The sequence below is a fragment of the Elephas maximus genome, chromosome 8, assembly GCF_024166365.1.
Source record: "Elephas maximus indicus isolate mEleMax1 chromosome 8, mEleMax1 primary haplotype, whole genome shotgun sequence".
Taxonomy (NCBI): Eukaryota; Metazoa; Chordata; class Mammalia; order Proboscidea; family Elephantidae; genus Elephas; species Elephas maximus.
The window spans coordinates 91,319,829-91,345,838 of record NC_064826.1 but is presented as its reverse complement, the minus strand read 5'-3'; the positions used below and the strand labels follow the sequence as shown (position 1 = coordinate 91,345,838).

The window sequence follows — 26,010 nt, the reverse complement described above, 5'->3', positions numbered from 1 at the left end:
CCGTTGCAGAAATGAGGACCATAATTTTTAGTATTTCTTACTTGTTTTGTTATACCTCTATTTGTGAATACATATATATGTTTGTGTGTATGTGTGTGTGTGTATGGTAAATACCTTTGTTTTCTTCCCTCCCTTATTCCATTATTTATTATAAAGTATAAAATGTAAATGGGGCTAGTGTGTTTTCAACTGTATGTGTGTTAGTTGTATCATCTTAGATGCAAGTATGAATTTATAATTGTCTTTATTTAAAGGTTATGCATGGTTTAAGGGGATAGGCATGGACCGTGATGGTTAAGGTTGTGTGTCAACTTGGCTAGGCCATGATTCTTGATCACTTGTCAGATACTATGTACTTGTCCTTCGTTTTGTGATCTGATGTGAGCAGCCAATCAGTTTCCTCAGAGGTGTGGTCTGCATCCAATATATATTTGCCAATATATATTGACAAAGCTCTCTCTGGATCCTGCATCCGACTTGTCATCCTCTGACTTCCAGTTCTTGGGACATGAGCCAGCAGCCTGTCAACTGACCTGCCGATCTTGGGATTTGCCAGCTCCTGCAGTCCTGTAAGCCAGCAGCCTTCTGCCAGACTTGCCAATTTTGGTTTGTCAACCTTTACAACCATGTGTGTCAGGAGGTGCCTCCAGCCTGATGCCTGATCCACGTATTTGGTTCTTGCCAGCCTCCACAACTTCATAAGACATTTCCTTAAGATAAATCTCTCTCTACACAGACACAGGCACAGACACAGACACAGACACTTCACTGGTTTTGCTCCTCTACAGAATGCAACCTAAGACAAGACCCTAGGGAAGTTATTTATCCTCTCTAAACCTCAGGTTACTCACTGCAAAAGGGGAGTGCTGGGTGCTCTATAAATGGTAGTTGTTATTATAGTAACTCAACATCAATTCTAGAATAAAAAAAAAGGGGGAAGCTAATCTGCATATGGTATTAATTTGCACACACTTTTTAATGTATATACCCACCCTCCCTCATTTCAGATATCAGTTCCACTTACAAAGCCTATGACTTTGGAATGAGAAAACAGAAGCTCTTATCTGGGAGAAATATGCATCAGGGAGCCTAGGGGTTATGAATAGCTATTATGTAACCATTCCTCATAAAACTGTACTTTGCAGAGTGTATAGTGTCTTTATCTGGGGGAGGGGAGGGAGGAAGTTCACTTAGAGAATGGTCATCTCCCTACATTGAACAACAGCAGGAAACTAGGGACTGCTGCAAGCAAAGATTTGATTTAAATCATGAAAATTTTCTTCAAAATTGTCCTGAACATCAGGGTGAAAATCTCAAACATATAGCCCCCTTTTCCTTGCCAATGAAAATAGCACTAAAGGGGAACAGGGGGAAAGAAAAGCTGAGATCGGCTGTGATCACTTCAGCTGCAGAACAGAATTTGCCCTTCAAGTCTCCTCTCTCTTCACAAGGTCAACATCTTCACAGACCCTTGGGGCCCAGTCTCCAAATCAAGTAAAAAACACCAGATAGGGGAGGAAAAAAGAACCTGATGATATAATGGTCAAAAAAAAAAAAGCACTTGGCTATTTACCAAAAAGTTGTTGATTTGAACCAACCAGCCACTCCACAGGAGAAAGATGTGGCAGTCTGCTTCTGTAAAAATTTCAGTCTTGGAAACCCTATGGGACATTTTTCGACTTAATGTCAATGGCTTGGGTAGAGGAGGAAAAGCAGCAGAATGGGGGTAAGTGAAGAAAGGGCAGAAAGCTTATATCCTCAACTTCTTCTCCACCCCCTGGGATCAAGGCACTTCTTTTCACTTGTTAGTGTCCTTTAAGTACCTGGGTTCTAGTTCCTCTCAGTTTCAGCAGTGGAGTAAACAGAATTAGCATTCCTGTCCTCCCCTTACACAGACAGCCATAATAAAGCATTAGCATCATGTGACATGTGGACTCCACCAGGCACACAGTGCTGAAGTCCACATTTCTGCATTTCCTGTAGGTGAAGGAGTCTTCCTCCCAGTGGGAAATACCCATACTAAGAAGTTAGCCTGGGGGGAGGTTTCTGGTTTGGGATTTGAGATTTATATGGGACAAATAAGCCTCATATTCTGGCAGGTCATCAACTTCATATGCCACGATGATGATGATAAAAATATAAACAATAATAGAAGCTAACCTCTGTTGAGCACTTGTTATGTGCCAAATACTTTCTAATTTTTTCATGTGTGTGAACCTATTTAATCTTTACAACGACCTTACAGATGAGGAAATTGAGTCACAGAGAGGTTAAGTAACTTGCCTAAGGGCACAATGCTATCCCATGGTGGGACTCATAGAGTCAGTCCAGAGCCCATGATCCTAACCGTTCTACACTCCCTGAAGTTTGATAGATACTGGTTAGGGGGTATGAATAAATATGGTGAACATATTTTTAGTACTTGAAATCAGGACACACAGGGGAAAATATAACTGAGATTGTTCTGGAAATTCAGGGACATATGGGGAACCAAAAACTGCAGCTTGCCCAGTGATGGTGGAGAAGACGCTCTGTGGGAGAAATGAGTGTGGACTTTGGAGGCAGAGGCTCTGAAGTGATCCTGCATGAGATGCTGGGTGTCCTTAAGAAAATACCTTAATGTCAGAATTTCAGTTCCCAAGCCTGTAAAAATGGGCTGATGTGAGGATTAAGTTGTCTAAGTTATTCATAAGGCGCTACACAAAAGTCAGCTCTTACTGTTTCATGGCATGTTGACAAGCTTCCTGACAGGGCGGACTGGGGAAATCACATGGGGGTCAAATCCCTCAAGACCTGTGCCCCAGAGGGAGGACCAACATAAGGAAGCAGGATTTACTCCTGATACTGACAAAATGCTGCAGTAAACACTGGCACCCTACCCCCCACCCCCGCCAACAGAAACACCCAGTTAATACATTTCACTGTTTATAATCATGGCTACTTAGAACTTGACCGTGTAGATCTCTACATTATAATAATACAGGGCTTCAAAATAACATGGAATTCCCTGACACATTCCTCAAGGCTCATGCTGGAAGAATTTCCTATAGGCCAATGGGGAGAGTTCAGGCACTCTGATAAGAACACTGGGAGAATGCTTCCATCCATCGCTCTACCCACCCATCGTTTATTAAGTAGCAGCAATGTTGGAATCACTGCATTAAGACCCTGGAAACAGGACAATCTCCTCTGACCAAGGCCTGCACCCCAGTCTCAGCTCTACCACTACAAAATGGGACGTACAGCGCATTTGAGGAGTACGCATGATGACTAACCTTAATCTCCCTCCCATGCAAATCCCCAAGCTTCCCCACACCCTCCCTTTTCATGGTCTCCAAAACTAAGTAAAAGTTTATCTTTGGGTATTGATTTTGGAGGACTGCATTGTACTTGAAAATTAATTTAGGAAGAATTAACCACTTAATACCAGGTCTTCCTATATGAGATTAAGGTATAGCTCTTCATTAATTTAGCTCTTTTTAAAAGATATTTTCATTTTTAATAAGTTAGATTTAAATTACCAGGTCATTGTCTCATGGGTTCTTTTTTACCAAAGTACACAGGAAGCAAACAAATAATAATAATGTAATAAGAAAAGAATCGAAATCAAACCTGAAAAGCAGAAACTTTCCCTCTAAGGTGTCTTGTCTTACAAGGGTCTCATTACATAGTCTATTCATCAATCAAGATCAAATGAACACTTACTCAGGGCTGTCTGGATATCCTTTTCTCCGTTTTTCACTTCTGTCAAAAATCCCTTCAAAAATTTGAGACCTCTAAAACAAAAAAGAAGAAGAAACATTACTTTCAAAGTTCACTTATGTTGAATGGGTATAAAGAAATGGTAGATACCAGCTTCTATTTTAATACCTTGTAAACAGCGGTAAACAAGCCAAGTCACATGGCAGTCCTTTCTGAGTTTCTTGGTATTTCCCTTTATCTGACTCAGGACCTTTCCCTTCTCCCATCTGATATATTTAAAGCAGTGTTTTTCCAAGTATGATTCCAGGACCAGCAGCTTCAGCATCACCTGGGAACTTGCTGGAAATGCAAATTCTCAGGCCGAATAAGAAAATCTGGGGATGTGGCTCCCAGCAATCTGTGTTTTTAGCAAGCCCTCCACTGAAATTTGAGAACCACTGACTTAAATAAAAACTGGTTGATTTTACCATCTTTTAAGAGTTCTTAAATACACTATTAGTTGAGGCCTATTTATTAATACTATTAATCGCCATCAAGAGGGAAACAAACAAACGTTGGTGCTACATGCATTGGGCCTTCTAGGAAGGCCTATGTAATGAGTATACGTAATGAGGATAGCTCTTCACTGACAAGTCATCTCCTCTGTTCAACGAAGTTTTTTCTGGTGGCATTTCCACTGAGTTGGATTTTAACTGCTGCTGCCCACTCTATGGGGGCAGTTCTACTCTGTCCTGTAGGGTCGCTATGAGTCGGAATCGACTCGATGGCACTGGGTTTGGTTTTGGTTTTTGGTTTGCCCCAACTCAGCTGCCTCACCTCTTCAGCCACAAGAGGGCTTCTGTTGCCGAGTTCCTGATCTGGGCTACATCCGCCTCCACTTCATGCAGCACTATCTTCTGGAGGGTGGTAAACTTTTCCTTGTTGGTTATATACTTCTGATTTACTTTCTGAAGGAAAAGCAGGGGAAGAGTCTAAGTTAAGAACTGTAATGCTATCAAGCAAATTAGTACAGTGGTGAGATTTATAATGCTGGCAAACAGGCCTCTAAGAAATCAAAATAAATTAAGCCTCTATTACCTTTTTCCTTATGTTTCCAAGGCAATATGTTTTTGTTTGAGAGTTCTTATGAGGTTTAAATGGGAATTAAATAAAGTTAGTCTCTTAGGGTTTTAAGGCATTGTTCTTTATTTTTTTCCCTCTCAGAACCTCTCTCACAGCTGTCCTTGGAGATACTTCTTATGCTGAGCATTATGCTCAACAATCACCTATTCCTGAATAAGGAATTACCTCCAAGTATACAGTTTCTAAAGAAGCTAATTCTAATCACCTGTCCAGACAGGAATTCCTTAAACTGCTCACTTAAAGAATAGTATCTATTGACAAGGACAAAAGATTTTCACTGGCTACTGTATTCTCAAGAAGGTAATGTTCAATCTACACTTAAAATGGGACACAAACTTTAGCGGAAGTTATGCATACAACTCCCTCATTTTACAGGGGAAGAAATAGGCTCAGAGAATCAGTGAGTTGCTGACGGTTCCACAGGTGCACCTCAAACTCTGGTCTTCTGAGTCCTGAGCCCTGGATGGCTATTTCACTACCCATGCTCTTTGGAAAAATGTGACTTGTTATCGTTTAAGCTTAAAAAGCACAGTATCAGTGTTGACATAAGGGTAAAATCTCACTCATTCATGCTCTGGGGCATGAAAAGGAAACCCTGGTCTCAGGTTTCAAATGAATATTCCACCTCCAAAAGAGTTCGCCTCTAGCTCACAATAAGGGCTTAGTTACTAATTCCCTTATCGAGGGTTCAAAATATGGTAAGATATTTGCTCTCTTAAAGAGCTTCGGTACATTTTTCACTCTTTTATTCTTGTCAAACATAAAAGCTTTAAGAAACTTTTCCCCTTTATTTAAAAATTTCCACAGAGACAAACCAGTATACTCACCCTAATGTTTCCAACAAGATCCATTTTAACAGGAGCAAACACTGTAGGGCCAAGTTTGTCTACAGAAAAGATTGAAAACACCTTTGGAAAAAATTTTTTTTACGGTAACAACAATTTGGCAGATCTTTTCCCCAATTACTTTTATTTTTGCTTCTAAATCATTTTTGAAACAGAAGTTTAAAAGGATTCCAGGACACTGTCATCATCTTTTTATATTACAGTACTCTGAGTAACTATAATGGGTCATAAGTGGCTTATTCACTGTAATGCTTAGGGCTACATTGCCCAATACGGGAGCCACCTGACCCTGGTTACTGAGCACGTGCACTGTGGCTGGGGTAAACTGAGATGCATGGCAAGTGTAAAATACGCACCCTATTTTGAAGACTTAGTTCCAAAAAAAGAATGCAAAATATCTCATTAGTGATTCTTTTATATTGATTACATGTTGAAATGATAGCATTTTTGATATATTAGGTTAAATGAAATAAATAATTAAAATTAATTTTATATGTTTTACTTTCCTATTTTATTGTGCCTAATACAAAATTTTAAATTACATATGTGGTTCAAATATTTCTTCTGGACAAGATCAACTACTAAAAAATAAAACAAAGGTGAGAACAGAGAAATGTAGCTAAAATGACAAAAGAGGAAATAAAATAGAATGCTCAAAAAGTACTCAATTCATTTGCTAGAAATCAGGAAAAGAGTTAAAAAAAAAAAAAAAGAACAAAGAATAGATGGGAAAAATAGAAAGTAAATATCAAGATGGTAAGCTTAAATTCAACCAAACAATGTAATTCACTACATTACCAAAATATAGGAAAAAACATGATCACCACAATATATGCAGAGATGGCATTTTATGTTAACTCATGATTTAAAAAAAATAAATTGTATCTATATGCTATCAATGAACAACTGAAAAATGAAATAAAATACTTTTTACAGCAGCATCAAAAGCATAAAATTTTAAAATTTATACCTAACAAAAGATATGTAAGACTTCTACACTAGAAGCGATACAAAACATGGTTGAGAGAAAAGAAAGACAACCTTAATAAATGAAAAGATATAGCACATTCACGAATCAGAAGACTCACTGTTGTTTAAGATGCCAACTTTCCCCTAACTGATTTATATTCAATGCCATCTTAATCAAAATCCCAATATGCTCTGCAATAGAAATGAAAAGCTAGAATTTTATACGGACATGCAAAGAACTCAGAATTGCCAAAATATTCTTGAAAAAGAAGAACAAAATTGGAAGACCTACATTATCTGATTTTAAGCCGTACTATAAAGGTACAGTAAGTAAGCCATTGTAGTATTGGCATAAGGAAAGCCAAAGAGATCACTGGACCAGAAGAGAAAGTCCAGAAATAGACCTACACTTATAGAAGATTAACTGCTTTCAACAAAGCTGCAAAGCAATGTAAAGAGGAAAGGAGATTTTTGCAACAAATGGCTCTTAACAGACAGGTATCAAAAGGAAAACCAAAAACATTAACTTCAACACCCTACCTCACACCACATACTAAAACTAATTCTAAGATGCATTAAAGGTAGGACTTAAAAACGAAATCTAGAGTCTTAAGGAAAACAAAGGAGAAGATCTTTATGACCTTGGCGTAGACAATGATTTCTTAGGACCCTGAAAGCACTAACTATAAAAGAAAGAAAAGACATAAATTAGAATACTGAACTTCATCCAAATTAAGAACTTCTGGAGCCCTGGTGGCGTAGTGGTTATGTGCTTGGCTGCTAACCAAAAAGTGGCAGTTCGAATCCACCAGCTGCTCCTTGGAAGCCCTATGGGGCAGTTCTACTCTGTCCTATCGGGTCGCTATGAGTCGCAACTGACTATATGGCCACAGGCTCAGTTTTTTGGTGCTCTTCAAAAGACGTCTATAAGAAAAGAAATAAGCAAGCCACAGTCTAGGAGAAAATATTCACGATGCATATACCTAAAATGGAATTTTATTCAGAATTTGTAAAGAACTTTTACAACTCAATAATAAGACAAACAACCAACTAATAAAAATGGGTTAAAGATCTGAACACACTCTTCATAAAGGAAGATATAGTAATGACCAAATCACATGAAAAAGTGTTCAATATCATTAGCCATCAGGTAAATGCAAATTAAAGCCACAATGAGACACTAACACCACCGAATGCTGGGGAAGATGTGAAGCAACTAGAACATTCGTACATTGCTGGTGAAAGCGTACAACTGCGTAACCACTCTGTAAAACTATTCAGCAGCGTCTTATAAAGTTAAACATGTATCTACCCTATGAACCAGCAATTCCACTCCTAAGTATTCACTCAAGAGAAATGAAAACACAGATCCACAAACAGATACAAAAATGTTCATAGCAGCTTTACTTGTAATAGCCCTGAATTAGAAACCACTTGTATAGTAAAGAATTTGGCCCTGCCCAAAGACAGGTCTGATCTTTGTCCCTGGCTCCTGGGAGGTAACCTCTAAACCCCTGGAATTTCCTGAGTGACAGAAGTGTCTCTGTTCATGGTGGGTTCCTCAGAACAAACCTAATAGTTTACGGTGGTAAGGGGACTCATGGTAGGCTCCTCGGGCCACGTGATATCAGCTCAACCTCTGGGTTCAAGGGTGCTGGAGACTGAATTCAACCACACAGGTAATCAATTATCAATCATGACTATATAATTTGTTGTTATTAGCTGCCATCTAGTCGTCTCTTACTCATGGTGACCTCATATATAACAGAATGAAACGTCGTCTGGTCCTGTGCCAACTCCATGTAATAAAGCACCAATAAAGACTCTAAACACTAAAGCCTGCATAAGCTTCCCTAGCTGGCAATGCTCTGTGCCTATTTTTTACACATCGATGGCGGGGAGAGTAACACGTCCTGAGGACAATGGAAGCTTCGTATCTGGAACCCATCCAGACTTTGTCCTAGGTATCTCTTTCTTTGGTGGACTTTTGTTTTGTTTTTTACCTGTATCATTTATGCATAACAAACAGTTAACTGTGAGTGTAACAGCTTTTGGTGAGTTCTTTGAACTCTTCCAGGGAATTATTAAACTTGAGGATGACTTTGGGAACCTCCCAAACTTGCTGTTGGTATCAGAAATGAGGGCAGTCTTAGGGGCTGTGCCCTCAGGCTTTGCAGTTTAGCTAACTTTGGGTACTACTCAAATATCCATTAATAGGATAATGAGTAAACAAACTGTGATACAGTCATTCAATAAAATACACCTCAGCAATAAAAAGGTATTAACAACCATAGCAAAGATGAATCTCAAAAACACACTAAAAGAGAAAAGCTAGACACAAAAGACTATATACTACATGATTCCACTTATGTAGCTTTTAGAAGAAACAAAACTAATCTATGGTGACAGAAATCAGAAAAATGGCTTCCTCTGGGTGGGTGGTCAGCTGGGAAGCAACTGGCACAGGGAACTTTCTAAGGTGATGGGAATATTCTACGTCTTGCCAGGGATATGAATTATACAGGTAGATGCACTTGTCAAAATTCATTTAATTATAACGCTTAAGTTCTATGCATTTCACTGTAAGCAAGTTATACCTCAATTAAAAAAAAAAAACAGATGCATAGTTAAACGGGTCATATAGCAATTTCACTACATTAATGATCCCTGGTACTACTAACTTTATATTAAGTAAATTCAAGTTTGAACTTAAAATAAATTTATATTTTTTTAAATGTGTAAAAAAATTTTTTTTTTAACTTGTAAATTTTTCACAGTATCAATGGATAAAAGAGCCCTGGTCGCGCAGTGGTTAAGCGCTCGGCTGCTAACCAAAAGGTCAGCAGTTCCAACACACCAGCAGCTCTGTTGGAGAAAGGCATGGCAGTCTGCTTCCATAAAGCTTACAGTCTCGGAAACCCTATGGGGCAATTCTACTGTGTCATAGAGGGTTGCTATAGCAGGAATCAATTCGACAGCACACAAAAACCACCACACTACCAGTGGATATAAAGGTCTATTTTTCAAATACTTTCATTTTTGTTTTTATGTGAAAATCTTCTCTTCTCATTACACTATTCTGAGGTCAATGTTAACTATAATTAGAAATGAGATGGAAATATGCAATAATGCTTAAGGTCATATAGTTTTAACTGTATGGGGCTGGTGATATGAAGAGGTAGCTAAGAAGACCATCTTGCCGTACACATAGTTCAGGGAAACAGACGTCAGAGAGTAATGAATGACACGCAACTGCAGCAATCTTACCTAATACTGGAACCACAGCATAACATGACGCCAAGAATGCTTCTGTGGGAATGCCACTGTCTTCCAGAAGTTCAATGTCACTAAAGCTAAACAATTTGATGATATAGAGGAGGAAAGGTTGAAAATACAAAATCAGCACTCTGCAGTTCAGAGGCAGTCATGGGAACAGCTGCCCCTCTGTAGGGCAAATCACTTGGCCTGATTTCACAGATATGCCCACTGATTGTTTTTCCATTATAAGGTCTAATAAAATCAGTTTTCAAAGACAATCCCCCAAAACAAGTCAAAATCTGTTCACAGAGTGTACCCTCACATTCCAATTCCTTCTCATCCACTGCTTCGGACAAGGTAAACAGTAAAGCTGATACTTGGCATAGCATGTTCTTTATTCTCTTAGGACATGCCATCACATGAAAGGAGTACCAGGACTGATTTTCCAGAAGGGAAGCTAGTTTTCAACTGTCAGTGCCTTTAGAAGGTATAGACTACCTGGTGTTCATGGTACTAAAGAAAGTCGGGATAACTTCGTTGCCTTCTTCCCAGTGGGATTCTGAGCTGTTGGAGGAGGAGTTTGATTCAGGCTGTGCCAAGCTGTCATGATTTCCTAGGTTTTCCTCTCCATCTTCCTTCATTATTTCACCTTGGACTGCAAAGCAGAAGATATGTGTTACTAACCTATCATATACTTATTGCAAAAATTAGCATACGGTCATTGCTGAAAATTTCTAAAACACAGAGAAGTATAAAACCCGCTGCCGTCGAGTCAATTACGATTCATAGTGACCCTATAGGACAGAGTAGACCTGCTCCATAGAGTTTCCAAGAAGCGCCTGGCAGATTTGAACTGCTGACCCTTTGGTCAGCAGCCATATACTTAACCACTACGCCACCAGGGTTTCCACAGAAAAGTATACAGAAATAAAAATCTGTGAAACATTATACATATACGTATACATACAAATACACATGTAAACAAAACTGGTTTAAAGTATACGGAGATTTACATCCTGCTTGTCTTCACTGAACAGTGTATCATGAATACTTTTAAATCATTCAATACTCTGCAAATCATGATTTTAATGACTGTGCAAGATTGCATCATACTCATATGGGGGGCATTTAGGTGGTTTACAAAATTTTACCTGTATAAATAATATCATAAGGAATATCCCTGTCCACAGATCTCTGGCTTTAAATCTAACTATTCTCTGAGAACAAATTTCTAGAAATGAAATTATAGGGTCAAATAAATGAAAGTACTTTTTTGATGAAAATTTTTTGGTCTGTATTATTTACTCAGTGACTAGGAAAAGAGATGTGTGGACTGCCTGTCTGAGATTAACAACTAAGAAAACGAACCTTCTTTTCCCCCCAACTCACCTATAAAAACAGGGTCTCTTATTTCAGGGGAAATAAAGGGAGAATCTTCTTTAAAAATTTTAATTTCAAAATACTTAAGTACCTACAACACAGTTAAAAGCTCTTGAACTGACTGGAAGTGGGTTTTAGTGATAAGCAATGCTTCAGTGCCAAGGGAATCAGCAAATTCAAAAGGGCAGCACTCTCAACTACAGGCTTGTTACCTAAAATGTGGGATTTGGTTTGATGAACACAAAGAAGGTAGGTGAAGAACGGTGGCTGGTAAATTCTGACAGCCCGGAGCCCCATCAGAAACCAGGATGAGAAACTGAATTGCTCTAATTTTACATTCTTATGGCTGACTTTATACTCTAAGTTCAAAGGATTTTGAGATTCAGGGTGGAAGGCCAATGAAGTAGCCACACCTTCAAAAATGAGCACAAGCAGCTACTGCTGACTATATAACTCATCATGGCAGGGAACACTGACAGGGAATTTTCTCTTCATTGTGCCTCCTAAACACAGGGTCAGATGGGATGGCAGAAAATTGTTTAGTCAAGCAACCTGCTGTTAGCAAGCCAACATCCTAATACACTGTTTTGAGGTCACTCCCTATCCAGTGTTGGGTAACACTTAATGAATCTAACCCCAAGATCCTATTATTCAAAGGCTTGCTTCAGACATCCAACACTTTTGTTTTTACCTGTTATATTATCGATATTTTCTTCACTTGATATACTGCAGTCTCTCTCCGCAGATTTCAGACATAAGGGCCTCTTGTTTTTCATTAGGATTTCTTCATCATCATTTATTTCCATATTTAAAGATCCATTTTCACAGCTGTTCATCTCCATTTGTCTGAAAATTTTTTAAAAAGGAAAAAAGCCAAAAAGTCTAATTATTTGGTTATAAATAGACTGCTCAGGTAGATCTTATTCTGAGGGTTGGGGGAAGGGATCACAGTCTCCAACTTCCTTTAACATCAATTAAAAGACGGAGTTGTTGAAGACAGGCCTTCTCACTCTCCTGCCTCCCAAGATAGGCTTCTGCCTATGACAGGGGTGGGTCTGTCTCAAGGCTGCAGTTCAGAAATCAAAGAGCCATTAATGGTTCTTCCTGCACCCTCAGTTGACCCAATCTTCTTGCTTCCACTAGTATCAGGAAATAGTCATTGACGGTTCTTTGGTTTTCAATCAGCTTTCTCCAGGTGCCACACTGAACAATTCTCTCACTTTCCTCAACTTCTTCCTAGGTGGTGTTTTTCTGCCTCAGCTCTCAAAAACACTGGGCCACTTTCATGTGTTTGCCTAGCAGTTAACTGTCTAGAAGCCACATGTGGTGGTCAGGGGAGAGTACTCCCTGCAAAGTTTCTGACAGAAAAAAACAAACAAATACAACATATCTGGAAGGACCTGCCGCTCTTTGGGGTAACTGAAAAGGCTATTCAATACACAAGAAGAAAAGCCGATTCTATTTGTTAAAGGAAAAATCATATCTTATTTTAGGTGATTATATCCAAGCAAATTAAATAAAAATATTTTCTTCTAATAAAAATAAGGGACCAAGCTACATGTTGATTTCAAGGAAAACATTTGTTATTTTCTAAGGAAATACCATAGATCAACCTAGCAATTCAAAATTTAAGACTATACCCAGGGAATACCTCAAAAGAAAAAAAAACTATAAAGATATTCCTAGAATATTGAGGAGAAAACTAGAAACGACCAGAGTACAATCCTTGTAACAAAGAATTAACTAGTCAAACAATAGTGTATAAAGGAGATGAAATATTAAAAAATATTTGAGATGACCAACATATAGACTATGTCAATACATGGGAATGTTTACATGAATAACTGAATAAACACCCCAAAATAACATGAATACAACTATATAAATGTACACTTTATTTTTAATCAAAGGTACATCTAGAGGAATAGAAATAATTTAGACTTTCTTTAAATTCTTTTTTCAACCTGAAAAATACCTAAGATTCCTTTTTTTAAACAAAGAAAACAGCATTTCCTTTTCTGGATAAAAGCATGCGTAAATCAACCATCAACTCCTCCACAACAGAAGTACACTCCAAAAACCAAATCCGTTGCCATCAAATTGATTTTGATTCACAGAGACCCTATATGACAGAGTAGAACTGCCCCATAGGCTTTCCAAGGCTATAATCTCTATGGAAGTAGACTGTCACATCTTTCTCCCACAGAGCGGCTAGTGGGTTCAAACAGCTGACCTCCCGGTTAGCCAATGAGTGTTTAACCACTGCACCACCAGGGCTCACTTATCACACCACACTAGGTGCGACAAGATCCATACCCTAGAGGAAATGCAAACATCCTCTTCATTAGACAGTGCTGAGTGAAGGGGTCTCCACTGCTTTGGGCTCACTGAGAAGAACTCAAGATGCTGTTTCCTCCTGGTATATCTCAAATCATGACAAAAACCACCATACCATCAAAATATCCTTATTTTCTTTAAACAAGGAGTAATAATATCCTTATTTATTTTTAGAAATAAGAACAAACAAAAAAAAGTTACTGTACCTTTCCAATGAATTATGAATTGGTACAATAGGATGTTTCATCTTTAAAAGAAGCAAAAGAAAGTTTATATGTTAAACTTCCAGTAGAGCATATTTAGAATTTTATCACACATGACAAGCAGTAAATATGACTATAACCTACACTGCCTCACTCAACAGGGACAGTTTTAGATCCTCCCAAAAGAAGAGAGTCATTGATCCAACAAGCTTTCTTATTTATTCATATAAGGGTAACCAAATTTCTGAGGAAACGGATGTTAGTCTTTTTTTTTTTTAATTGTGGTAAAATATATATAAAACAAAATAGTCGCCAATTTAACAATTTTTCCATGTACAATTCAGTGGCATTGATTCTATTCACCATGTTGAGGAAGGTGGTCTTTTGAAGGACCTAAACTACCCTTGGGGATTGACTTTCTTTGTATTTCAGTTATGCTCACTAAACATTAATAAATAGCAAACTATGACCCAGCATTGTATCAAACACTGGAGGTATAAATACCATGGGTTCCTGACCTTAAGATAATTACAAAACAGAGTAAGGCTAAAATAGGGGTATGTATAAGAGGAGCCCTTAGCCCAACTTAAAGATTCAAGAAAGAGGAGGTTAAATTTTGAAAGATGAGTTAGAGCTAACCAAGGAAAGACAGGTGAGAAGGCCACTCTTGGCACTGGGAAATGGCACAAAGATGTGGGGGCAACCACAAGCAGTTAATACTAATAAGTCTCCTTCAAGCCAGGTAATGACAGGGAAACAGGCTGTCGATACAAAGTTTTGACTTCAACCTGTAGGCAATGGGAAAGTCACTGAAAGGTTTAAGTAAAGTGCTCCAATTTATATGGTATTAATAGAAATACTGTAAATTGACTGACAAGGCTGCAGGCAACTAGTTAGAAGTTACCACAAGTCTGGGCAAGACTCAATCGGAGAAAGGAGGTTAGAAAGAAGATGCTATGTTAGAGCCATGTTCAGGTGGTAAAATTGCCAAAAGTGGCTGACCGGATTTGGGAAATAAGTAATTCTCACATTTCTGTCTTGAGTCACTGAGGCCAGACATAAAAGTGCAATCCATTAAAAAATGTCTATAAATCACCAAAGGGTGATGGCGATCATAGTCAGTGTAATAACTTTCTTGACTTTTCAGCTTTTCATTGTGTCCTGTTGCAGCCAAGCTGGACTTTACCTTGCTGGGCTTGAGCATGGCCAGCTGCGGTGACCCCGGGGGAGTGCGATAGAGGAGCTCCGAGGTGAAGGCTGCGTTTGCAATCTGCATGCATTCTTCCAGGGTCTTCAGAAAAGTGCTGCAGGTTGATTTCAGCAGAGTTCCCACATCTATTCCCTCCTACGAAACAACCAGAGTGGAAGACTCCTTTACCTTGCCAAAAAGAAAAAGCCCAATTGTGGAATGTCCTTGGAGGTTTTTATCCACAAAATAATAACAATGTACACACCCGTTTTGCTGGACAAATATGTACATCAGGTCATTAAAAACTAACAAACAAAAGATTAAGTGAGTCCAATGTATCTATCAACTTTATACTAGCCTTGCCCTCAATCTCCTTGGAAACTCTGTCCTATAGGGTCGCTATGAATCGGAATCGACTCGACAGCGCTGGGTCTGGTTTTTTTTTTTTTTTTTTTGCCCTCAGTCTGACCCTTCACACTAATCCACTACTCTAGGTTAACGTAACAACTCAACAATATTAAATGCCTGCACTGTGCCAGGAGCTGGGCACTGAGCCCCCACAGAAGTGCAGTCTCCAAGCGGTGACACACATGAAATGGAATCACAAGCAGTGGGACCAATGGAAAAATGGCTCTGACTGCCTGAGTAAAAACGAGGTTCTCGTGGTTGTGAGAAGTCAGAAATCACCCATCGTTTGCTTTCAGAATGGTTTTCTGGCTTTCAGCACTGATGAGCCCAAGTGGTTTCAGCAACTGGGACTCGGTATCATATTGGAACACTTAAATCGATTTTTTTCCTCCACGTTATTTTCCTCTGGATATTGATAATTGTTCAGGAAACCGAGCCACACCTCAACTACAGAGTGCAGAGGCCACATCTCAGTGGCCTGTTTTCCTCAGTTCTGTATTTCTAACAAGCTACCAGGTGACATTGCTCATCACGCACCACACTTTAATCAGCAAGTTCCCAAGGCACGTACTGCTAGCACTTCCTTCCTTGAATTACAAATTGCTGGGCTCACGTTTCCCTTCCCTCTATACCAGGGCTTCTCAACCTCGGCACCACTGACATTTTGGGCTGGCTGATTTTGGGGGGTGTGTATATGGGGGCAGGTTCTCCTGTGCATTGCAGGATGTTTAGCAGCACCTCTGTCTCTACTCACTAGATGTCATAGCACTCCCTCGGTTACAACAATGAAAAATGTCTCCAACAATGCAAACATCCCCTGGGGGGCAAACTGTCCTGTTTGAGAAACACTGCTCTGGACTATAAACTCTCCATGAGCAGGACTAAAATGATTATTAGGTATCCTCCCTCTCCCACCCCCCAGCACAGTGTCTTATACACAACAGGCAGTTGTTGAGTGAATAAAAGAGCCCAAAAAGAAGAGAATGGAAGTGAGTTAAATCACCTTTATTAGAAAAACTCAAAGGATATACCCTAGTAATAGCATAGTGCACCGTATGCCTAAGAAGAGTAGCTATTAAAACCATTCATTATAATCTGCAGGTTCTTCATTTTAGAAGCATTGTTTGTCAGGCGATAACGTTCTGAGAGCAGACCAGAAAACCTCTCTGGTTAGCATGATTCATTCAACGTGTTGCTTAATACCAGGCAGGTTCTTTAATACACATTTGTAGGATGAGTGGACAATAACTTTATTAATGTTAAAATTTTCAATCCTTGCTGATGGTGGAAAGAAAAAAGCAGTGTCTCTATCTTTGAAAGTACCAAACTATTCCAATGCATGACAATTACAACAGTGAAATAAAATTCTGTGAGTCTCTTCAAAGGTGACAGACACATTATTCACAGGTCCTACGCTGGCATCTTAGTAGCCACACAAATTGAAATGGCTCTGCAAGACAGATAACACTGTACTAAAGAAAGTGATGCAAAATGGGGTAGAAATGTTATCTTAGTAAGTCAGCACTAAAGTTAAAAGTTCCAAGTATTATCACTTAATTAACCTAAAATGGAAAGAAGGAAGGGAGGGAGGGCGGGAGGAAAAAAGGGAGCCTGTATGCTTCCATATGTGGGAATGCACACATTACTTCTCTTTGTTGAATTCTGTTACTTTTTCTGTAAAAAATTATACATTCCAAGATAGTCAGGGATTATGTGGGAGTAAGCACCACCTGTGTGTTAATCTGGTGCTATTTTCATGTAGCCAAGACAATAATATTTTACCTCAGAATTGGACACACCAGTTGTAGTCACTTCTTTTGTTTTATCTACTTGCTGAACAAGAAGGTCACAGTAGAGTCTCAGTTCCGACATTTTGGTTTTCAAGTTTTCAGTGTTTTCAGCAAACTCTAAATAACAAAATATGACAATAAAGTTTCTTAAATGCATAAATTATTTGTAGTTAGTATACTACAGACAGTGGAAAATGTAACTCATACCCAAAGTCATATGTTCATAGTATGAGTTATAGATGTGATACTGTTGAAGATATGGGTATAAGAAAAGCAGAAAAACAAGATTTCCAGTCTTTTGAAGTAATCTACATTATTTCATGAACCAACATGCTGAATAACCACCAGTACAGGACGTAGACAACATACCATCTGACCCACTCATGTGAGGGATTAATACAACTCCAAGCAAAATCAAGGATTCAGAATTTGGGGTCCAGTTCTGCCACAGACACTTTTTCCCATCTGTAAAATGGGGTCATGGCTATTTATCTAACACAGTGCTCTGCTCCTACCTCAGTAACAGTGTTCTGTACTGTTCAATTATCACTAACAATACACTTGTTATTTCGGCAAAGGGCTGGCTCAGCACACTGCCTGTTGAGGCTAATGGTACCCTCGTGCACCTGCTGTTCCCTCATTAGCAAGGCATTTCAGCCACCCTGGCGCTGAGGTCTCACTACAATTATTACCACCCCTGTTTTCTTCTCCATGAAAAAGCTGCACATTACCACCTGCTCTGAGTCAAAACCAAGAGTCTAGAATTCGTTCCTGATTTAGCATTAAAGGGAGCCCTGGTGGCATAGTAGTTAAGAGCTCAGCTGCTAACCAAAAAGTCAGCAGTTCAAATCCACCATGCTGCTCCTTGGAAACCCTGTGGGCAGTTCTACCCTGTCCTACAGGGTAGCTGTGAGTCAGAATCAACTTGAGGGCAATGGATTTTTTGTTGTTGTTGTTAGCCTAAAAAAACACCAAGGAGGGGGGTCTTTTCACACATCTACTTGATGAGTGAGCATACCAGGCACACCTGTCATAGGAAAGACACTTTCCTCAGAGCTCCCTCCCCTCTGTAATCTCTTTAGGTATACATATGGGGCTGGGAGGCTGACTGGGCTCAGGCAATAGGTCCTGGCACTCTTTTCCCAGTCCAAGGAGAAAGCTGTGCCATGGTTCCCAGGGGGCCCAGTGACGTTGAGTTAATGAGCAGCAACCTGACAATTAGGCATCCATCTCACCCCTGGGAAAGGGAGGGGCAGGCAGCGTGTTCCTGCACAAAACACTCTGATTCAAGGCTTCTCCGGCACAGTTACTCTTTGTTAAAGGTCACATCTGTGCCAGACAACGTGCTAGGCAGTTTGCGTATCACCACAATCCTCATGGCAATCCTATGTAGGTACTATTATCTCCTTTCAAAAGATGAAGAAAATGAGGCTCACAGAGGTTACCCATGCCAAAGTCACACAGCTACCAGGATTTGAACCCAGCTGACTGGCTCCAAAACCTGTATTCTTTCCACTATGATATGCTAAGGAAGAAGAATTAGAAATAGGTCCTGGTTTAAATTCCACTGACGTATACAACTTGTATGCAACAAAAAGCTGGCTAGGCAATCAGAGACAAGATAAGCAAATAACGGAACCCAGAGATGCCAATGAGGGGTTCCCAAGGTTCCCAGACCAGAGGACAATCGCCACTTGCCTTTCTCCTTCTGGGTCCTACTGTCAGTCAGGCAGGCCTTGGCTGACCCTAGGGCCACCAGCCACCGCTGTCTCTCAGCCACACTTCTGGCCTTCAGGTAGAAATACTGTTCCCCGGGGATTATCAGGTCCATGCGTGTGTTATCTACAGAATGAACTGGGAGCAAGGCACAGGGAGGTGAAAGACTAGAAGAGCCTTATCTGGAATAGCCTCCAGTCAACCCAACTTCTTGATCTCAACAGTACCAATTACTGTGGGCTTCTCCCAAGACAGGATGCCAGCCCTCGTAACGTCTCCTGGTTTACACAAAGCCCCTTTTATTTATCTCTTCCTAGATGTATCCAGTGATCTAGAGGAAAAACCTCACAGTTGGTTTCAAAGCATCACCAAGATGTTGGTTTAAAAAGGAAATCATCTAGTCCTCCTTACAATCCTTTATCAAAATAGAGAAGGAATCTCTCCGTTGGCTGGTGTGTATGTAAAGTATGCTGATCAGAGGCCAAAAAGGCTTGTATGTCAACAAACAAGGTGATGTTATTTGTCCCTTTAGGTTTATTGAAAAGCAATCGAGAGTGCAATATTTATCCTTTTCTACTTCCCTGACAAGTCAACCAAAAATGTGAACATTCCCTCAGAGGCCTTCAGGAGAAGAAACAAGCATACTACACCCTTCCTCCTCTACCTACCCAACCCTAAATTCCCTAGGCCTAACCTGTCTCACTTCTGAGTCTCACATCTTCTCAGCATGTCTCAAAATTCCCAAAACCAAGAAAACTATTGTTTGCTTGTTTTGAGTGTGTGGTGGTGGTGGCATACGTCATGATTAAATACAGAAGTTCAGTCACTGCAGTAAAAAGACTTAAATTAGTTTTGCACATAGACACCCGCCCCAGAGAAGCAGGCGACTAACGAATGAGCACCAGAGGAGTGGTAGAGTACACCACCCTTACTTATTTTGACTACGTCTTAACTAACTTTCTTGTAAAAACTGGCTGCAATTTTAGGTTTTATTTGCAAGGCTCTCTTTCAGAACATGGGGCAGTTCTACTCTGTACTATAGGGTCGCTGTGAGTTGGAATCGACTCAACGCTGATGGGTTTGGTTTTTGGTTTTTCTTTTGTAATGTGCACTGTGCATCTTGATCTGTACCATGGGAACAGCAGACAAGGGCGTGCAGAGGCTAGCACTTTTTTTAGTTGGTTAGGGAGACAGAAAAATAAAGCCTGCAAGTCTTCTGGTTCCTCACCTTGAATTTCACAGACCGCCATTTGGATGCTCCCTTTGCAGCCCTTCCAAGCATCTTCAGGAGAATCATAATAGGATAATATTCCCCCACAGAGAAGGAACCATCGGGGCTGCCAACCTGAAAACAGAAGACAGAGCATTGTCTCAGTTACTGCCTGTACGTAATGTTCCTCCCAGGATGTGGGAATAGGACCTAACATCGGACTCTGAGTCCCAGTTCCCAAGGAGCTTACATTGTAAGGAAATTCTATGAGGTAGAAGCAAGTTACAAAAGACTTATATGTTTGATTTCATTTTTATAAAATGAAATACACCCCTATTTTTTAGTTATACAATGCACGGAAGATGGCATATTTTTTAGTTACACAATGCAAAAAAGTCTGGAAGGATCAGCAACAAGTACAATGATGATTCTCTAGGTAGCAGGACTGCCGATGTTAGGTGCCATCAAGTCAGTGCTGACTCATGACAATCTTATGCATAACAGGATGAAATGTAGGTGATTTTTAGTCTCTTTCCCTAATACAGTACTAGTAAACCATGATTTTTAATTTTTCTAAAATAAATGATTATTGTGTTCTGAATGGAACGTTATCACACACCCGCCTTCCCTAGTTCCAGTTAAGAAAATTTATCTAAAACTTAGAATTAAGGCAAAAAAAAAAAAAAATTACAATGCCCTTCCAACGTTATACTACAGTGCTGTTTAATAAGCCTTAGATCATATGACCTCTAGGAAAAGGTAAACTTTTGACTTACTACTTAATGTTGATTCACTGTAATAAAGTAATCTCAGGACATTTAAGAACTTTTACTTCAATATCAGAAAATCTCATGAGACAAACTGTACCCAGCAGTAGTATCCATCTCATCCAGTCCTTTTACACACCCTACATTCTACTCAAACCAAACTTCTTTGTTGTATTCCTGCCTTTGGGCCTTTGCTCAAGCTAGACCCTCTGCCTAAAATACCATCTCTGATTATCTCTGCATGTCTAAATGCTACCATTTTCTCCATGAGCCTTGTCAGGTCTCCTTAGGTAGGTGTAGTTTTTTTCCCTTTCTCTGAAATGCCATAGCCCTTTAGGGATACATTTCTCACACAGGACTCTGCTGTGGCTGAGGGAGCCAGAAAGAGGGCCAGTGGTGGCTTTGGCTGAGCCCTAGGGCTGCTCAGGTACAGAAGTCTGATGGGTCCTCGGTCACTGATTCATACAAACCAAGTGTATACACACCAAGTAATGTCAAAATGGTATGCATTTATTACGTTATGGCAGGACATTAGCATACTTTCTGGAGTCCCTCCAGCCGAGGACTATGGTATAGGCAAACAGAATTTGTAATTGGGCAGCTGAATAAAACTGACAAACCCATTGCCGTTGAGCTGATTCCAACTCAAAGCAACCCTGTAGAACAGAGTAAAACTGCTCCATAGGGTTTCGAAGAAGCGGGTGATGGATTTGAACTGCTAACCTTTCAGTTAGCAGCCGAACACTTAACCACTGTGCCACCAGGGCTCCAGAGGTTGAATGGTCAGCACTAAATCTGAGCACAAACTAGGTGGGCGGGCGAGATGTTTTATTCACTGTTTACTTCAGTGTCTGCTTTTCTAGGGATCAGAACATTCAGGCCTGCCAGGTACTATGTCTCTCACCTTCTTAAACAAAATTAGGTAAACACTAATTTTCTGCATCCACCCTGGTGGTGTAGTGGTTAAGTGCTATGGCTGCTAACCAAAGGGTCAGCAGTTTGAATCCGCCAGGAGCTCCTTGGAAACTCTATGGGGCAGTTCTACTCCGTCCTATAGGGTCGCTATGAGTCGGAATCGACTCGACGGGCACTGGGTTTGGTTTTTGTTTTGACCCTCCAATAACGCACTGCAACCACTGGCATACCCTGTGATCAACATTTTCTTGCCAAGGATTTAAGTAATCTTTCTCTAAAACTACAGCTTATTTTCTCCCGCTTACATTTTATACAGGATGCTTACTTCCCAGGGAGGCAGCCTGACCCTATATTGGATGTCAGGAGCCAGCCTCATGGCCTTATCTCCACACTGGCACAAATCAACCCCTGGCTGGTAAATTTCTTGGGATGAGATTGTAAATTTTTATTTCAGAAGCTGACGTTTCCCGATCCTGGTTTCATAGTCTACAGAAACTCCCAACTTGAAGGCTGCCGTTCTTTGCATAAACGTTAAAACAACAACAAAAAACCAGTTGCCATGGAGTTGATTCCGACTCCCGGCAACCATATATGTGTCAGAGTAGAGCTGTACTCTGCTCTTTTCAACAGCTGAGTTTTCAGAAATAGATCACCAGGCCTTTCTTCTGAGGTGCCTCTGGGTGGACTGAAACCTTGAACCAACTTTTCAGTTAGCAGCTGAGCACACTAACCACGCGTATCACCCAGGGACTTCGCATAAACATTATTACTAGGAAACCAAACCAATCACCAGATGATGGCTTGCTGAGCAAAGAATTAGTGCTCCTGAAATTAGACATTACTGATGATGTTTTAAGCCCTTTTCAAGGGAGTCTGAAGATCTGCCTTAGGCCATCCCCCTTTTCTGAAACAAAAGAATCAATTCCTGAGAACCTGAGAAATGGAAGCGCTTTTGAAATCACCTTAGTCCAACCAGTTAAGGAAATTAAAATCAGGCAGATTAAGTGACCTACTTAAGGTCAGACAGGAAGCACACAGCAGAGCTGAGAAGAAAGCCATATCTTCCTACACTGTCCCTCCTGGCAGAGTAACCCCCAAACTTTGGCTCCTCACTTCTAGAAATCTACCCAGGTATAGAACAGTAGCAACTTCTCACTTAGCGCTCAACTCCCATTACTCTGGTTGGTGTTAACATTCCCCAAAACCACCATGACTTTTGGGTAGAAGGCATTCAAGACATCCTCAATTACACTTTATCAAATTTGGGACCCCATGAATTTTTAGACACACATTTTTTTACATAACATAAAAAAGAAAAATATCTGCCAATTAAACAATGACATGGCCCTGACTGTAAGATGCTTCCTGATTTCAGAGTTGCTGAAATATGAAACAATGTGTCTTAAACTGGAAAAAATGTGGTACTAAACTAGTCTTAGCCTACAGGGATCTGAAAAATGTTAACCACACACATGCACACATGACACTGCATAGCTTCAGTTAAGTTTTGAAAGTGGCTGGTAAACTATAATAGTAACTGAAACAATATGTTTCCTATAACAGGTTCTGTATTTATCTGGGGGAAGTTCAATACACCACTATTTTTACTTTATAGAGTTTGGAAGTACAGAAACTATAACCAAGAGAAACTTCTCTTTATAAGCACAAAGTTCCTGGAGTTTCAGAAGCCACATGAAGAGTCTCACTTCCATTACACGCTATTTAAATGCAGACTGATGGACAGTCCAGATTAGTACAGGGACACACTGCTCTTTCACCATGTCCACTGCGAGGATGCTGGAGTACAGCTCAGGAGTGATGAATTGTATAAGGAATGAGGCATGGAGGATGAAGGGGCCATTAATCTGCTTTCTGTATTAAATTAATCTGCAGTTTCTTCAGAAATCATAAGACATTCAAAGTAAGAAAAGGGCAGGTGAAAACTGTGGGGCTGTACTAGTCCCTGTTCCCTTAGATTGCTCTTAGACTATCCTTCTGTTCCTCCCCTCCCTCTCCATCTTCTCTCCTTTTTTTTTTGGTCATCCTCTACTTGAGACAGAATGAAAAGGTTAAATGAGAGACTTCAATGAGCAGGAAAAAGTTTTATCCTAGCTACCAATGCCAAGGATGGAATAGGTGGAAAAAAAGAATATTTAAATGCTGGTTTCCTACAATATGTATTATCCTGGATTATTTTACTGTAGAAGCTATACTGGACACTTATTTTTGGCAACCATGCCTCTAACCCCCACACTTCCACTGCTGAAACCTCCCTTATCCACACTTCATCCATTTAGTCTGGGTGTGGCTGACCCACCCCTAGCACCAGGATGGGTACCTGATTCAGGACTGACTGGAATTTCACAACCCCTTAACAATTATTAACAATAAGCTTCCAGGACAAGCAAGTGATCCAAAGATAATTCTGGGACTTTTGCTGAGACTAGGGAAAAGCAGAAGGAAATAGAAACCAGTCTCTTTTCTTGTTGGTCTTGTGGATGTATGCCTGGAATAGCAATCTCCACCAGAATCTCAGCTGACTTCTTTGTAGAAATTGACAAGCTGATCCTACAACTCATATGGAAACTCAAGGGACCCAAAATAGGCAAAACAATCTTGAGAAAGAAAAATGTTAGAGTTTCACACTTCCCAATTTCAAACTTACTGCAGAGCCACAGTAATCAAGACAGTGTGGTACTAGCATAAGGACAGATATATAGGTCAATGGAATAGAATTATGATTCCAGAAACAAATCTTTGTATTTACAGTCAATTGATTTTCAACAAGAGTACCAAGACAATTCAATGTGGGAAAGAATAATCTTCTCAACAAATGGTGCTGGGACAACAGGATAAGTCACATGCAAAAGAATGAAGCTGGATCGCTACCACACACCACATAAACAAAATTAACTCAGAATAGGTCAAACAGATAAATGTAAGAGCTAAAACTCTTAGAAGAAAATATAGGAGTAAATCTTCCTGACCTTGGATTTGGCAATAGTTTCCTAGATACGACATCAAAAGTGAAAGTAACAAATGAAAAAATAAATTGGACTTCATCAAAATTAAAAACTTGTGTGTGTAAAAGAATACTGCCGTAAAAGTGAAAAGATAACCCACAGAACAGGGGAAAATATTTGTAAATCATACATCCAGTAAGAGGCTTGTTTCAGGAATATATACAGAATTCTAACAAGTCAATAATAAAAGGACAATCCAATTTTAAAATGGGTAAAGGATTGGAATAGACATTTCTCAAAAGAAGATATACAAATGGTCAATATGTATAAGAAAAGATGCTCAACATAATTAATTATAAGGAAATTCCACTCCCAGGAATATACCTAAGAAAAAACACGTATCTACAAAAACACTTGTACATGGATGTTCACAGCCTCATTACTCATGACAGCCAAGCTGTGGAAACAACCCAAATCTATCAATTACTGAGTGAATAAACAAAAAGTGATATATCCATACAATGGAAAGCTATTTTGTCGTCAAAAGGAATGAAATACTGATATATGCTTCAACATGGATGAATCTGGAAAATATTATGCGAAGTTAAAGAAACCAGTCAAAAAGACCACACATTGCATGGATCCATTTACATGAAATGACCAGAATAGGCAAATTGATAAAGACAGAGAATAGATCAGTGTGGGAATGCAGGGATTGGAGGGTGATAACTAAAGGGTATGGAGCTTCTTTCTGGGGTGATGAAAATGTTCTAAAGTTGACTGTGGTGCTTGTTGCACAACTCTATGAATATACTAAAACCCACTGAATTGTACACTTCAAATGGCAAATTGTGCGGTATGTAGATTATATCTCAATAAACTTGTAACACAGGGGCTGGGGGAAGGTGGGAACGGGAAGTTATTGCTTAATGGGTTTGGGGTTTCAGTTTGAGGTGATGGAAAGGTTTTGGAAACAGATACCTAGTGGTGATGTTTGTACAATATTGTCAAAGTGGCTGTTGTTGTTTAAAAAAAAAAACCCAAACCCCGTGCCGTTGAGTTGATTCCAACTCATAGCAACCCTACAGGACAGAGTAGAACTGCCCCATAGAGTTTCCAAGGAGTGCCTGGTGGATTCAAACTGCCGACCCTTTGGTTAGCAGCCGTAGCACTTAAGAACTACGCCACCAGGGTTTCCCTGTTGTTGTTAGGTGCCATCAAATCACTTCCAACTCA

At 39.8% G+C, this 26,010-nt stretch overlaps 1 protein-coding gene across 2 annotated transcripts in view; it reads right to left on the bottom strand.

Annotated features, from left to right (window-relative positions):
- The window catches only part of PLEKHA8 (pleckstrin homology domain containing A8), a 79,912-nt gene that overhangs the window by 34,824 nt on the left and 19,078 nt on the right, over nt 1-26,010 (bottom strand). For both annotated transcript variants that reach the window (XM_049894044.1, XM_049894045.1), the window contains exons 2-12: nt 20,148-20,264; nt 18,902-19,057; nt 17,196-17,320; nt 15,003-15,161; nt 13,820-13,860; nt 11,968-12,122; nt 10,395-10,551; nt 9,906-9,991; nt 5,652-5,710; nt 4,519-4,649; nt 3,706-3,776 (exon numbers count right to left, since the gene is read on the bottom strand). In XM_049894044.1, coding sequence (XP_049750001.1) covers nt 3,706-3,776; nt 4,519-4,649; nt 5,652-5,710; nt 9,906-9,991; nt 10,395-10,551; nt 11,968-12,122; nt 13,820-13,860; nt 15,003-15,161; nt 17,196-17,320; nt 18,902-19,057; nt 20,148-20,264 — 1,257 coding nt within the window. The remainder of the gene's footprint in view (nt 1-3,705; nt 3,777-4,518; nt 4,650-5,651; nt 5,711-9,905; nt 9,992-10,394; nt 10,552-11,967; nt 12,123-13,819; nt 13,861-15,002; nt 15,162-17,195; nt 17,321-18,901; nt 19,058-20,147; nt 20,265-26,010) is intronic.